Source organism: Carcharodon carcharias, chromosome 13 (assembly GCF_017639515.1).
Source record: "Carcharodon carcharias isolate sCarCar2 chromosome 13, sCarCar2.pri, whole genome shotgun sequence".
NCBI classification, from domain to species: Eukaryota; Metazoa; Chordata; class Chondrichthyes; order Lamniformes; family Lamnidae; genus Carcharodon; species Carcharodon carcharias.
Genome location: NC_054479.1, coordinates 34,384,399 through 34,399,025, shown reverse-complemented (window position 1 = coordinate 34,399,025; position 14,627 = coordinate 34,384,399). Strand labels below are relative to the sequence as shown.

Genomic DNA, 14,627 nt, shown 5'->3' with positions numbered 1-14,627 from the left:
TTTGTCAGGAAGACACTATAGACTAGTATTTACCTTTATGTAATGCAATAGCAGCTCTTCCTTTTGTAAGTTGTGTTTGATTATATAAGGCTGTATAACTTTTTCAAGAGTTGATGGAATAAGCTCTGGAGCCAGAACCCTATCCAACATCCGAAATACAATTGTTGCTGTAGTTTCCTAATAAATAAATCAAACTATTAGCTTATTAGTAATTGGATATTGTAATATACAATCCTCTAGTTAAATCATGTCATATGCTAATTACACTAGCTAAAATCTGATTTAAAAACGTAATTTCAAAAGAACATGATTAAAAATCTTTAAAGCTTTGTTCACTGGGATAGTCACTGACTCAGTGTATAATTAAATTACAAGTAACATTTAACAGAATTGTGAACAAGAACAGTTTGTTCCAAAATCAGTGTCAGATAATTGATCTGAACCATCAGCAAATCTAAGGCTCAGTATTACCTTATAGTACATCTTATACTATGAGGTATAACGATACAATATTAATCTCTACGTTATAAGCACTGGCAACTATTTTACAACGAAGGACAGGACCACACTGGATTTTCTGCTTTAAACAATGTTCAAATGTCAAATTCTGGATATACAAAAGTAACAATCCATCTTCCGAGATTATCTTTAATGTAAAATACCACTTACTTTTTCAAACTCTGAGAGAGCCAGTCTGCAGTTGTACTTTCTGTGGAGGTCAACAAGCTCCTGCAGATTATTAATCAATGTTTTTAACTGGTACACCTCCTCGCAGTCAATGTCTTTTTTCTAAGTCCAGGACAAAAGAAACAGAAAAGCTGCATCATGAATTCAAAACATGCTTCACCAGCACAAAAATCTAAAATTGTTAGCTTTTTACCTTGCTCTCTTCTGAATACAACTTGTCTCTCTCCTAAAGGCAACAATGCCTTAGGACAGTGGTTCATAATCGGCAGCGACCAATTAAAGCACCCCTACAGATGCCATGCAAGATCAGCTAACTCTGCACAAATCAAGTGATTGAACAAGGGACCTTCTGATCTTTATGGCTGCACGCTGGTTGTGCAAGTGCCAATAAGGAATTTGGTGATAAACTCTCAGTGCCTCTTCAAGCCCGTTAAAGTAGTGAAAAATGCCATTACACTCTCACTGCTTTACACACTTTGAACGTCCATGTTTTCCATTTTAAACCATTGTAATCATTCTTTGGTCTACTTCTTTCATTCTAAAGTTATTACACTGAATTTAAAGACATCTTTGAAAATTCCAGTTTTATTTAAGGATACCAAAAATATACCAATGGAAATTAAGAAAATTCTATACATTCCACCTCTCCACAAGAGATAAACAAAGACCTATATTTTGAATTTTTTTGTAAGGGGTCAAGTGACAAAATGAGTATTGCTCACTAAGAGCAGTCACTTTAAAAAATATTTATCACACCCATTCTGAATAGTTTAATTATCCAAACTATTCAATGTTAAAAACAAAATTAAATCTCAGGAACATCTTGCTTTTAACTCTGGTTGCAAAAGCACAATTTATCTGTTTTCCATAAGGGCACCTTGCAAAAGTTTTGTATTCAAAAGAAGCATGTGTTCTGGACCCCAAATTACATTAGCCTGTGCTGTTATTTCCAAGTGTGGGATTTTAGTTGGTAGGATGCACTAATGCAGTTGATAGGTTACCAAAGGTCATTTAATAGCATCTAGGCAGTCAACACTGCTGAGTATCTGAGCAGGTACCAACAGTTGCTTGGAGGGTAATTCACATTTAGTCATATGTACCCTTAAACATAAACACAAGTCATCAAGAAGGAACCCACCTAAATCTATAAAATGGAACTAACAGCCAACACAGAACTTCAACCCCATTGTTTGTAACACTAAAACACAAGACTCAAAATAAAGCTAAAACTTGATCCTAAAGTACAGAAAATGTAATGCCTATATCAGAAGTCCTTTCATACCCAAAACTACTGCCATTTTACATTGTTGCTGAGTGGTTGCAGACGTACAACTTTTTGAAAAAAGATGACATTGTGCAAGAGCCAGAAGCACACTGAAGCTGCAAGGCAAGAGACCTTTAGTATATAGTTCTGTGTTCTACACTAGTTGTATAATTTTTAAGCTGCATCTTGAAAAGGACTACTTCTGAGAATCTTTTTGCACTTAACATGAAGTCATTTAAATGTTAGGAATAAAGCAAAGATATCTCCCACTCTTTGGTATTAAAAACAAAATGCCCAGAAAACAAAGTTCTCTGCTCGCATCCAAGCTAAGCTAGATGGCCCCACTAAAATGCAAGACCAAAGTTTTCAACGGCATGACAATTTTGCACATCAGATTGTACATAATATTAATGCTCTGATTCAGTTCAACTTAAAGCCATCATTTTCATTTATTCCCGATTCCACATTGCCTGCCTCAAATTGCACAAATTAAACCCTTTTCCACCCTCAGAATCAAAATTAAACTCCACCCTCCACAAATCCCAACTCATTTGAAATTTAATTGCCGGCGCTCTCTCCTGCACTAAGACCTGTATGCAAATCAGCCCACTCATGTTCAAGAAATCAACTCCCTATTCCTCCAATGCATCCCCTTTCATCCTCTTATACAAAACTCTGTGCAGCCTTACCCAACCCTATTCTAAACTATTTGACCACTTCCTCCAACTCTGACACCAATAGTGAAATGAAAGGTCACAGCTTTCAGCTGTCTCATCGCTAATTTCTGGAATTCCTTTCCTCTTTGCCAAGAGCAAAACTCTTTGCATTGCTTTTTTTCTTCATGCCTTCAAATGCCTTTTCAAAATTTATATTCAGTTTAAATAAATTGAAGAAAATACAATTTCAGAAATGAATCAATCATACTAATGGAATCCAAAGTCCAGCAGCAATAAGCTCAAGTTCATTTGGTTTCTTCGCTACAAAGTACAGTTCTGCCGTCTGCAATCCATTTTCTGGCCAGTTTGCCTGTAAATGTATGTTAAAAAAAAGCTGGTAAAAATAATTATAAATTATGATATTTTCAATATCCACAACAACTCTTAATTTTGCTTTAAAATGAACAAAAATTAAGACATAGGGGCTTATAAAAACAAATTTAAAATCAGTATAGATATTGCACACATTTTCAGATTCGGGATTTAAATTGACAAATAATCCTCACAGAACAAGTTATATTCAGAGTTTCTTTAATGGAATTAAAAGTCACCCAAACCACTTCACAAGACCAAGAGACACAAGGAAATATTAAAAGAGGTTTTAATGAGTGTTTTGAAAGGAGGAAAGAAAGACAGAGACAAGGAGGTTTAGGGAAGGAATTTCAGAGCTTTGGGCCTAGGCAGCGGAAACCACACGTGCCAGTGATGGAGCGAAGAAAATTGGTGATGTGCAAAAAGCTAGAGATCTTATAGACTCCCAGGCCTAGAGAAGGTTACAGAGAGAAAAAAGGGTGATGCCATACAAGAATGAAAATTTTAAAATCTGAGGAATTGCTGGACCATGAGTCAATGTAGGTCAGCAAACACAGAGTGACAGGCAGGTGGGGCTTGGTGCAAGTAAGGATACAGGTAGCAGAGTTTTCAATGAATTCAAATCAAGGAAGATGGTAAATGGAAGTGGAAGGCTGACCAGGAGAGCATTAGAATAGTCAAGGCGGGAGATAGTAAAGGCATGGATGAGGGTTGCAGCAACAGGTAGACTAAGGCATGGGCAGAGAAAGGCAATAATGCCAAGGTGGAAGTAGATCATCTTGGCAATACAGAGGATATAGGGTCAGAAATTCAGCTCAGGGTCAAATAGGACACCAAGACTGTGAACAGTCTGACTCAGCCTCAGGAAGCAGCTGTGGGACAGAGATTGTGTGAAGCTGTAGAGGCTGGCTTTGGTCTTCCCAATATTTAATTCGAGGGAATTCCAATACTCGATGTTAAAGAAGCACCATGTCAAATCAGAGGGAGTTGAGAATGGTAGTGCTAAGATAAAGCTGAGTGTTGTCAGCATATATGTGGAATCTGATGTTCTATTTTTAGATGAAATATGGAACAGTTATTTTCATAACAATCTTTGTTTGAGATTTAAAGCATCCACAGTATTTTCTTTTGTAATAGTTAACTTACAGCTTGGAAAAAATATTTTGTAGCCTTTACATTTGGTATTTGGGAAAATTGACTATTTCTAATGGTTTCAATGAAAATTGTCAATCTGGTTGAATCTTCAGGGTACTGTAATCAAATCCATCCAAACTATTACATTCATTACCTTCTCAGTTAGTTCAAGACTCCTGGCTCTGTGCTCCAACCATTTGACCAGAATTTTCTACAGAAGTTGAAGAAAACAAAACCATTACACCTTGTAAAAAGAAATGTACTTCTTTACCATAATGAGCTACCAGGCATCATTACCTTTCCCTCAGGAACAATCCTTAAAACAAAGGGAATGATGACATTTCTGAACCAGAGACAGAGTTCCTGTGAAGGGAGGCTTGCAGGAAGAGAATCTAACAAATTCTGCAGTCTTTTCAAATCAAATTTGTTTTCAAATTCCACCTGAAATTGAAAAACGGTCTTAAGAACAAAGCTCTTACTATTCCTAATATAACTGCAAAACTACATTAAAAAATAATTTCAGTGCCACTAAAACAACACACACATTAGTGGCAGGTCAGAATATATAAAACAGCAAAGAATAACTAAAAGAATGAGGAGGAAAAAGAAATTGGAGTACGAGAGAAAGCTAGCTAGAAATATAAAAAGATAGTAAGAGTTTATACAGGTACTTAAAAAAGAAAGCAATAAGTAAAGTGAGCGATGGTCCTCTACAGAGTCTGGAGAATTAATAATGGAAAATAAGGAAATGGTGAATGAATTGAACAAATATTTTGCATCAGTCTTCACTGTAGAGGATACAAATAACATCCCAGGAATAATTGTGAATCAGGAGGGGAAAGGGAGGGAGGAACTTAAAACAACTACAATCACCAGGGGGAAAGGGTACTAAGAAAATTATTAGAACTAAAAGCTGACAAGTCTCCAGTCCCTGATGGACTTCATAAGACCATAAGACATAGGAGAAGAAATTAGGCCAATCGGCCCATCGAGTCACCGCCACCATTCAATCATGGCTGATAAGTTTCTCAACCCCATTCTTCCGCCTTCTCCCCGTAACCTTTGATCCCCATACCAATCAAGAACCTATCTATCTCGGTCTTAAATACACTCAATGACTTGGCCTCCACAGCCTTCTACGGCAATGAATTCCATAGATTCACCACTCTCTGGCTAAAGAAGTTTCTCCTCATCTCTGTTCTAAAAGGTTTTCCCTTTACTCTGAGGCTGTGCCCTCAGGTCCTAGTCTCTCCTACTTATGGAAACATCTTCCCCATGTCCACTCTATCCAGGCCTTTCAGTATTCTGTAAGTTTCAATCAGATCCCCCCTCATCCTTCTAAACTCCATCGAGTATAGACCCAGAGTCCTCAAACGTTCTTCATATGTTAAGCCTTTCATTCCTGGGATCATTCTCGTGAACCTCTTCTGGACCCTCTCCAGGGCCAGCACATCCTTCATGAGTTACGGGGCCCAAAATTGCTCACAATATTCTAAATGTGGTCTGACCAGAGCCTAATAAAGCCTCAGCAGCACATCCCAGCTTTTATATTCTAGTCCTCTCAAAATAAATGCCAACATTGCATTTGCCTTCCTAACTACCGACTCAACCTGCAAGTTAACCTTAAGAGAATCCTGGACTAGGATTCCCAAGTCCCTTAGCACTCCATATTTCTGAATTCTCTCCCCATTTAGAAAATAGTCTATGCCTCTATTCTTCCTACCAAAGTGCATGACATCACACTTCCCCAAGTTGTATTCCATCTGCCACTTCTTTGCCCATTCTCCTAACCTGTCCAAATCCTTCTGCAGCCTTCCCGCTTCCTCGATACTACCTGTCCCTCCACCTATCTTTGTATCATTTGCAAACTTAGCCAGGATGCCCTCAGTTCCTTCATCTAGATCACATGTATAAAATGAAAATCTGTGGTCTCAACACTGACCCCTGCGGAACTCCACTAGTCACCGGCCGCCATCCTGAGAAGGACCCCCTTATCCCCATTCTCTGCCTCCTGCCAGACAGCCAATCTTCTATCCTTGCTAATACCTTGCCTCTAACACCATGGGCTCATATCTTACTGAGCAGCCTCCTGTGCGGCAACTTTTCAAAGGCCTTCTGGTAGTCCAAGTAGATAACATCCATTGGCTCTCATTTGTCTAACCTACCCGTTATCTCCTCAAAGAATTCTAACAGATTTGTCAGGCATGACCGCCCCTTGATGAAACCATGCTGATTTTGCCCTATTTTACCATGCACTTCCAAGTATTCTGAAATCTCATCCTTAATAATGGACTCCAAAAGCTTACCAACGACCGACGTTAGGCTAATCGGCCTGTAATTTCTCGTCTTTTGCCTCATTCCCTTCTTAAACAGGGGGGTTACTTTAGCGATTTTCCAGTCCTCTGGGAACCTCCCTGACTCCAGTGATTCCTGAAAGATCGCCAATAATGCCTCCACTATCTCTTCAGCTATCTCCTTCAGAACTCTGGGGTGTAATCCATCTGGTCCAGGTGATTTATCCACTTTCAGACCTTTCAGTTTTCCTAGCACCTTCTCCTTGGTAATGGCCACCATACTCACCTCCAACACCACCCCCACCCGCCTCTCTTGAACTTTGGGGATGTCACTTGTGTCTTCCACCGTGAAGACTGACGCAAAGTACCTATTCAGTTCCTTCGCCATTTCTTTGTTCCCCAATACTACTTCTCCAGCGTCATTTTCCAGCAGCCCAATGTCCACTTTTGCCTCTCTGTTACCCTTTATATATCTAAAAAAAACTCTTCCAATCTTCTTTTATATAACTGGCTAGTTTACCCTCATATTTAATCTTCTCCTTCCTTATTTCTTTTTTAGTTGTCCTCTGTTGGTCTTTGTAGGCTTCCCAATCCCCTGGCTTCCCACTGCTCTTCGCCGCATTGTATGCTTTCTCTTTAGCTTTTATGCTGTCCCTGACTTCCCTTGTCAGCCATGGTTGCCTCGTCTTCCCCTTGGTATGTTTCTTCTTCCTAGGGATGAATTTTTGCTGTGTCTCCCAAATTACTCCCAGAAACTCCTAGCATTGCTTTTCCACTGTCTTTCCTGCTGGGCTCATCTCCCAGTCATTTCTGGTCAGCTCCTCCCTCATGCCTCTGTAGTTGCCTTTATTCAACTGTAATACCATTACAGCTGATTCCAGCTTTTTCTTCTCAAATTGCAGGGTAAATTCTATCATATTATGGTCACTTCCTCCTAAGGGTTCCTTCACCTTAAGCTCCCTTATCAAATCTGCCTCATTACACATCACTAAATCTAGAATTGCCTGTTCCCTAGTGGGCTCCAAAAAGCCATCTCGTAGACATTCCACAAATTCCTTTTCTTGGGATCCACTACCAACCTGATTTTCCCAGTCTACCTGCATATTGAAATCCCCCATGATCACTGTGACCTTGCCTTTCTTACACACCTTTTCTATCTCCTGATGTATCTTGTGCCCCACATCCTGACTACTATTCGGAGGCCTATACATAACTCCCATTATGGTTTTTTTTTACCTTTGCGGTTCCTCAACTCTACCCACACAGATTCTACATCATCTGACCCTACATCATTTCTGCTATCGATTTAATTTCATTTCTTACTAACAAAGCAACCCCTGCCCCTCTGCCAACCTGCCTACCTTTTCGATAGGATGTATATCCTTGGATATTTAGCTCCCAGTCCTGATCCCCTTGCAGCCATGTCTCTGTAATGCCCACCACGTCATACCTGCCAATTTCAATCTGCACCACAAGCTCATTTACCTTATTTCATATACTGCGTACATTCAGATACAACACCTTCAGTCCTGTATTTCCCGCCCCCTTTCTCATTGTCATCCCTTTATTTGATGTGCTTGAAGCTAGATTCCTAGCCCTTTCCAAACACTCTGTCTTATTTTGTGTTTTGGAGACTTTAATAGCCTCTCCTGGGCTCTCCTTTCTTTTCAGTTTTTTCATAATTTTCCATGAAGTTGAATCCACCCCCCACACACTAACCTGCTGTTTTGTTTACCATTAGTCATGATTCTTGGAGTTTTACCCTCCCCCCCCGCAACTTTCTAGTTTCAAGTCCTGTTGACCACCCTATTTACCCTTTTCGCTAGAACATTGGTCCCAGATCGGTTCAGGTAGAGACCGTCCCAACGGTACAGATCCCTCCTGTTCCAATACTGATGCCAGGGCCCACGAAATGGAACCCCTCTTTCCCGTACCACTCCTTTAGCTACGTGTCCTAGGGTCTTAAAAGAAGTAGCTGCTGAGATTGTAGATGCATTGGGATTTTTGCAAATTACAGCCATAGATTCAGAAAAGGTCCTATCAGATTGGAAATAACGAATGTAACTCCTCTATTAAAAGAGGAGGGAGACAGAAAGTATGAAACTATAGGCCAATTAGCTTAACATCAGTCATAGGGAAAATGCTGGAATCTATTATTAAGTAGGTTATAGCAGGGCACTTAGAAAATTTCAATGCAGTCAGGTAGAGTCAACCTGATTTTGTAAAAGGGAAATCATGTTTGGCTAATTCATCGAGTTCTTTGAGGAAGTAACAAGCAATGAAGTTAAAGGGGAACCTATGGATAGGCTGTACTTAGATTTCCAGAAGGAATTTGACAAGATGCCACGTTAAAGTTTATTACACAAAATAAGAGCTCATGGTGTTGGAATAACATATTAACATATAGAGGATTGGTTAGCTAACAGGAAAGAGAGAGTAGGCATAAATGGATCATTTTCAGGTTGGCAAGATGTGACAAGGGGAGTGTCACAGGGATCAGTGCTGGGACCTCAACTATTTACAATCTACATCAATGACTTGGATGAAGGGACTAAATGTAAGGTTGCTAAATTTGCTGATCACAAAGGGAAGCAGGAGTAAGTGTGAAGAGGACATAAGGAGTCTGGAAAGAGATATAGGTTAAATGAGTGGCAAAGATTTGGCAGATGGAGTATAATGTAGGAAAATGTGAACTTGTCCACTTTGGCAGGAAGAATAGAAAAACAGCATATTATTTAAATGGAGAGAGATTGCAGAACTCTGAGGTGCACAGAGATCTGCGTGCCCTGGTACATAAATCTCAAAAGGTTGGTAAGCAGGTGCAGCAAATGATAAGGAAGGCAAATAGAATGTTGTCATTTATTGCAAGGGGAATGGAGTGTAAAAGTAGGGATGTTTTGCTACAGTTATACAGGTCATTGGTGAGACCACATCTAGAATACTGTGTACAGTTTTGGTCTCCTTATTTAAGGAAGGACATAATTGCATTGAAGCAGTTCAGAGAAGGTTCACCACTGATTCCTGGGATGAAGAGGTTAGCTTATGAGGAAAGGTTGGACAGATTGAGCCTGAATCCATTGGAGTTTGGAAGAGAGGCAATCTTATTGAAACATATAAGACCCTGAGGGAGCTTGTCAGGGTTGATGCTGAAAGGATTCCCTTGTGGGAGAGACTAGAACCCGGGCACACAGTTTAAAAATAAGGGGTCACCCTAAGATGGAGATAAGGAGAAATTTTCTCAGAGGGTAGTGAGTCTGTGGAACTCTTTTCGCCAGAGAGAGGTGGAAGCGGGTCCATTGAATATTTTTAAGGCAGAAGTAGATTATTAACTAACAAGGGAGTCAAAGGTTATCAAGGGTAGGCAGGAAAGTGGAGTTGCGTCCACAGTCAGATCAGCCATGATCTTATTGAATGGCTGAGCAGGCTCAAGGAACCAAATGGCCTACTCCTGCACCTAATTCATAGTTTGTATGATATGTTGAACAATTTGGATTTTTATGACAATCCAACATATTCATGGTTAATTTTACTGGTACTAGCTTTTTATTTCCAGATTTAAAAAAGAAATTGCATTCAAGTCATCAAACTGGGATTTGGATTACATGTGATGTAACATTATCATTACACCACCATACCCTAGTCAGCAAATAAGGCAGACCTTTAATACGACTACTGAACAATTGGGAAACTTCAAACCAACATACAGGAGAAAAAAAGAGGGAAAGGAGTCAGGACAGCTATGTGGTTGCATATCAGATTTAAATGTCATAAAACACATATCAGCCTGCAGGTTATCAATTCAATTAGTAGGATATGAACTTAAATTATCATTCACTACACCAAAAACGGAGAGCACTTGACAATATACAAGAACAACAAACCATTCAGCTAATATCACCTGGTGCCTTAACCAAATGTACTCTGCACATTTCTGATTTCCCTCCTGGAGCTGCAATAGAACATCATTAAAAAGGTCCTCATTGTTTACAAACTTGATCCAAGCAATGCCACTGTGAAAGAAAAAAAATCAAATATCAGTCACACTGCAGGCACCAATGAACTCTAAAGCAATAAGTCTACCAAGTCTTAAAAGCTAAATTTCAGCATTTGTACAACACAAGTTCAAGCCCCAAATGGGTCAGTGGGTTTGAACTAAACCATAAGCCAAAAAGACCAGAAATTAAACCTAGGACCTAAGTTGATCTCAGAATTTGCTGGACTAGAGGACAGAAGACACAGGTCTGTCAGAGCACCCACACTTAAAACTGCTATTCCACAGAATCATGAATGTTTACAGCCAATCTCATCTTTCGTCTTTTTGCTACAGCAGTCAAAAAAGAATCCCACTGCCCCTTGCTCTCCCCATAATCCTGTCCTTTTCCTCCTCTTCAAATATTTATCCCAGGCTTGTCCAACCTTTTCGTTTGTGGGTGGGGTGGGGCACATTTCCAATTTTTTCCTCACTCAAGGGGCCGATGAATAAATTTCAGAAAGATAAGGTTTGGCACAACATCAAACTGAATTTCAAAAAGAGTTGAGGTATTCAGAAAAGAAACAATTGCTGAGCAAAAATAAAGCAATGTCATAGCAACAAATTGTTAAGCTTCAAAAAGAGTAATTAATAAAAACAACCAGAGTATGAGGGGGTCAGAGATTGTGTGCCAGGCTCACTCCCACTGTCAAGGTGTTTACTCACTCACCCTCAACCACTGTGAATGGGTGTGTGTATGTGGTGGTAAAACTGAAAGAGAAACCTGAGGCTGGGAGTAAGGCTGGGAGTAAGGCATACTCACACTCGCTATTCGTCAATTCTCTCTAACTCTAATTCCCACGCTTATTCACATTCACACACACACTCAGTCAGCCTCTTTCCCACCCCCTCTCCTCCGTCCCCAGACTCTGTGGCGTCTCACTCCCAGGCCTTGCAGCATCTCCTTGCAGAATCTTCCACTCTACTTACCTGCCTGACCAGCATTTTGAAAATGGGCTCCCGAGGCCATAGAATGGCTTTGGGGGCCACAATCTGTCCTGTGGGCTCCCATTTAAACAAAACTACCTTAACAATTTTTCCCATAAAAGATGTCCTGTTGTCTGCCTCAACAAAGCCCTGTAGCATTGTCTAACAACTCCACATTAAAAAATCTCCTGATTCTCAAGTGCCCATTTTAAATTGATGATTCCATCATGGTGTAATCTCCAGCCAAAGGAAATAGTGTTACCCTGATCACTGCATCAAACCTTTCATTATTTTCGAAACCTCTTAAGCTGTTATTTGATTTTCTCTGCTATACGAGAAACAGTTCAAATATCAAACTTTTCAACATTATTGCTCATCAACCATAATGAATCTACACCATGGCAATTCCCCGAAGCAGGTTTGGTGGCAGGAAAGAGTCATTTAACAAAGCAGGAGGGTGGAGGCACCCATCACCTTCCTGCCTCTTCCCCGATTAAGTCCGGAGGGAAGGCTTGTGGATTACCTTGTTGTTTGACTGTCAACTGAGGGCCTTGAGTGGGCAATTAATGCCCACTTAAGGGCCTCATCCTGCCACTGCTAGTACTTACCCAGCAGTGGGAAGGGGGCTCGCCATCCGGGAAGCCCAGAAAAAAAACATCTCGGGGTTGTTTGCGGGCTTCTTGGGTGGGGGTGGAGGGGTCCCTCATTCAAAGACATTCAGTGCCTAACTGAGGGAACCAGAGCAGGAAAGGGGGGGTGGGGCTGCTGAGAGTCACTCCCCGACCCTTGTATCAAACTATGACAACCATTACCTTGTACAAATTCATCATCAAATCTGTGCTCTCTATACTCCTAATGCACAAAATTCTGTTGACTTTTTGATGGTCTTATCTAAGTGTTCTTTTAAAGTGGGATTGCAATGTATTTAAACCAAGTTTCTCTTTAACCTCATCCTTCAATGCCTTTCCATACACCATTCCTTGGTTTACCCTCCCAAAATACAAGAAATATACATATATTTATTAATAGAATGTATTCTTCCCTACGTTAATTGAAACTGTCACATATCTATCTACTTGCCTAAATTGTCACTGCCTTCCTGAAGTATTTGAGTCTACTTTGATACTTGGTGAACTATCTACTTTTGCAACATAAACATATTGAAATTTCACCACTTACAGCATCCAAATCATTTGTATATTTCAAAAATAAACAGTAGGGCAGCACAAGCCCTGGAATACACTTAATCCAAGCATTCTCCATTCAAGACTCATTAACCTCTGCCACATGCTGCCATTTTGCCTCTTCTAACAGACACCTGCCTTTTTGTACAAAAGCAAATTACTGCAGACACTGGAAATCTGAAATAAAAACAGAAAATGCTGGAAACATTCAGCAAGGTCAGGATGCATATATGGAGAGAGAGAGTTAATATTTCAGGTTCATGACCTTTCATCAGAACCTTCTAATGAATGATCATCTACCCGAAACATTAACTCTTTTCACAGTTGCTGCCCGAACTGCTGAGTACTTCCAACATTTTCTGTTTTTATTCCTATCTTTCTGTAATGTTCATTTTGACCCAAAACATTGAATGCCTTCCAAATTCTAAAGGGCATTAGCGATGGGGAATAAATGCCAGCCTTGCTAGTGACACCCAGATCCCATGAATGAATAAAACAAAAGCTATTTGTACACATGGAAGATAAATCCCAACACAGCTTTGTCAGATTGAATAGCCAGTTTCTGTATTGTAACCTCCACTAATTCAGCCCTCTCAGCTTACTCACTTGAACTCTCTAGTCTTTCACTTCCTCAAATCCATTTTTCAACCAAAGTTTTGGTAATTTTTCCAAGCTCTCCCACTGTGGTATTCTTTACATTTTTGCCTCTAAAGTGTCTGGCACTGCTTTTATACTAAATGGTAATATATAAACCCAAGTTTCATTGTTGATGAAAGTAGAGTAACAAGAACAACAAAACACTGACCTGAACTTCTCAAGCCCATATGCTTCATGAAAAGTAGTAAGTCTTGCTTCTGCTCTCAACACCTGATTAAGATGGATAAAATCAATTCAGTGATCCATAATATCTTCCTAAATCAATATAAGGAAATTAATAAAAATGTCTCATTACAAATACCTCCACCAGCCAAAAAGCCTGCACCTCAGACAAACCAAGAGACTTCTTATCTTCTTTCTTTAGAATCTACAAAAAGTATTCCAGTTAACAACAATTTATCTATAGGGAGCGCAATAAAACATGAGTCATTGTACAAAACTCACCCGCTTTTTGGCATAATTTAACATTTCCAAAGTAGTTTCAAAAGTTGGCCAAGGAACGTCCAGACAATATTTCACTACAAACTGATCATCCTATGTGGGGAGAAATTAAAATTTAAGGCAATCAGCCAATCAGAAAGAGCACAAAATGTAATGTAGCTTCACTCAGCAGCTTTTAAACTTTTACCTGTACTTTGTGTAAGTCTGCTTTTGCCTCATCGACAGCCTTCTGCCATGATGATGGATTGGGGGCTTCTAAAGAACTTGAGGCTAAGTTCTCCAAAGCTATATTGAGCCTCACTTTGTACACAAGCTGGAAAAAGTTTCAATATTTATTAACAAAGGTTCAGTTTAATTGCATTGTTTTGCTAGGTCAGAATTCAACACTTCAAAGCAGAACTGGCTGCTCAAAATTATTAGAAACTACTCCATATATCCAAATTTTTGCACTTCATACATTCAGGTAACTATATTTCACTCATTCCCAGTGCAAAAGCACAAGCAAGAAGAGCTCAGGAATGAAAAGGAGGCAGCAAACTGCAATGATATATTCGCTACTTCAGTGTTTTATTAGATTTTACTTTCAACAAATAAGATTACACATTATTCCATCTTAAATATTTCTGAAACGAGAGATATGTTGCCAAAGTTTTTTGTCTTGCACTCATCAGGGGCAAATGCAAGAATGCCAAATTTCAAATGATCATAATTTACACTACAGGAGGAAAGGCTGCTGATTGATTGGTAAAGGGACTGCCATGAAAAAAACAATGGGGAACTGTATGCTCCCCATGTTTCCAGTAATTCATCAAAGGCACAAGGCTTGGACATGTTCCTTTACTTTGCAGAGAGTGGGTCCCTGTGTATGAATGTATGTCACTTCTACCGAGTATAAATCAGCCATGTTACAAAATCAACTGATTATCCTAAATTAGTTGTTAATGTCGCTATTAACACACTCAGGATCATTTAGCAAGTGCT

General features: G+C 39.6%; 1 protein-coding gene across 1 annotated transcript in view; it reads right to left on the bottom strand.

Annotated features, from left to right (window-relative positions):
• kntc1 (kinetochore associated 1) overlaps positions 1-14,627 on the bottom strand; it is a 137,336-nt gene that overhangs the window by 96,970 nt on the left and 25,739 nt on the right. Inside the window, exons 17-26 of the mRNA XM_041203049.1 lie at positions 13,834-13,959; positions 13,650-13,739; positions 13,507-13,572; positions 13,354-13,415; positions 10,306-10,417; positions 4,411-4,554; positions 4,268-4,324; positions 2,876-2,977; positions 670-789; positions 34-177 (exon numbers count right to left, since the gene is read on the bottom strand). Coding sequence (XP_041058983.1) covers positions 34-177; positions 670-789; positions 2,876-2,977; positions 4,268-4,324; positions 4,411-4,554; positions 10,306-10,417; positions 13,354-13,415; positions 13,507-13,572; positions 13,650-13,739; positions 13,834-13,959 — 1,023 coding nt within the window. The remainder of the gene's footprint in view (positions 1-33; positions 178-669; positions 790-2,875; positions 2,978-4,267; positions 4,325-4,410; positions 4,555-10,305; positions 10,418-13,353; positions 13,416-13,506; positions 13,573-13,649; positions 13,740-13,833; positions 13,960-14,627) is intronic.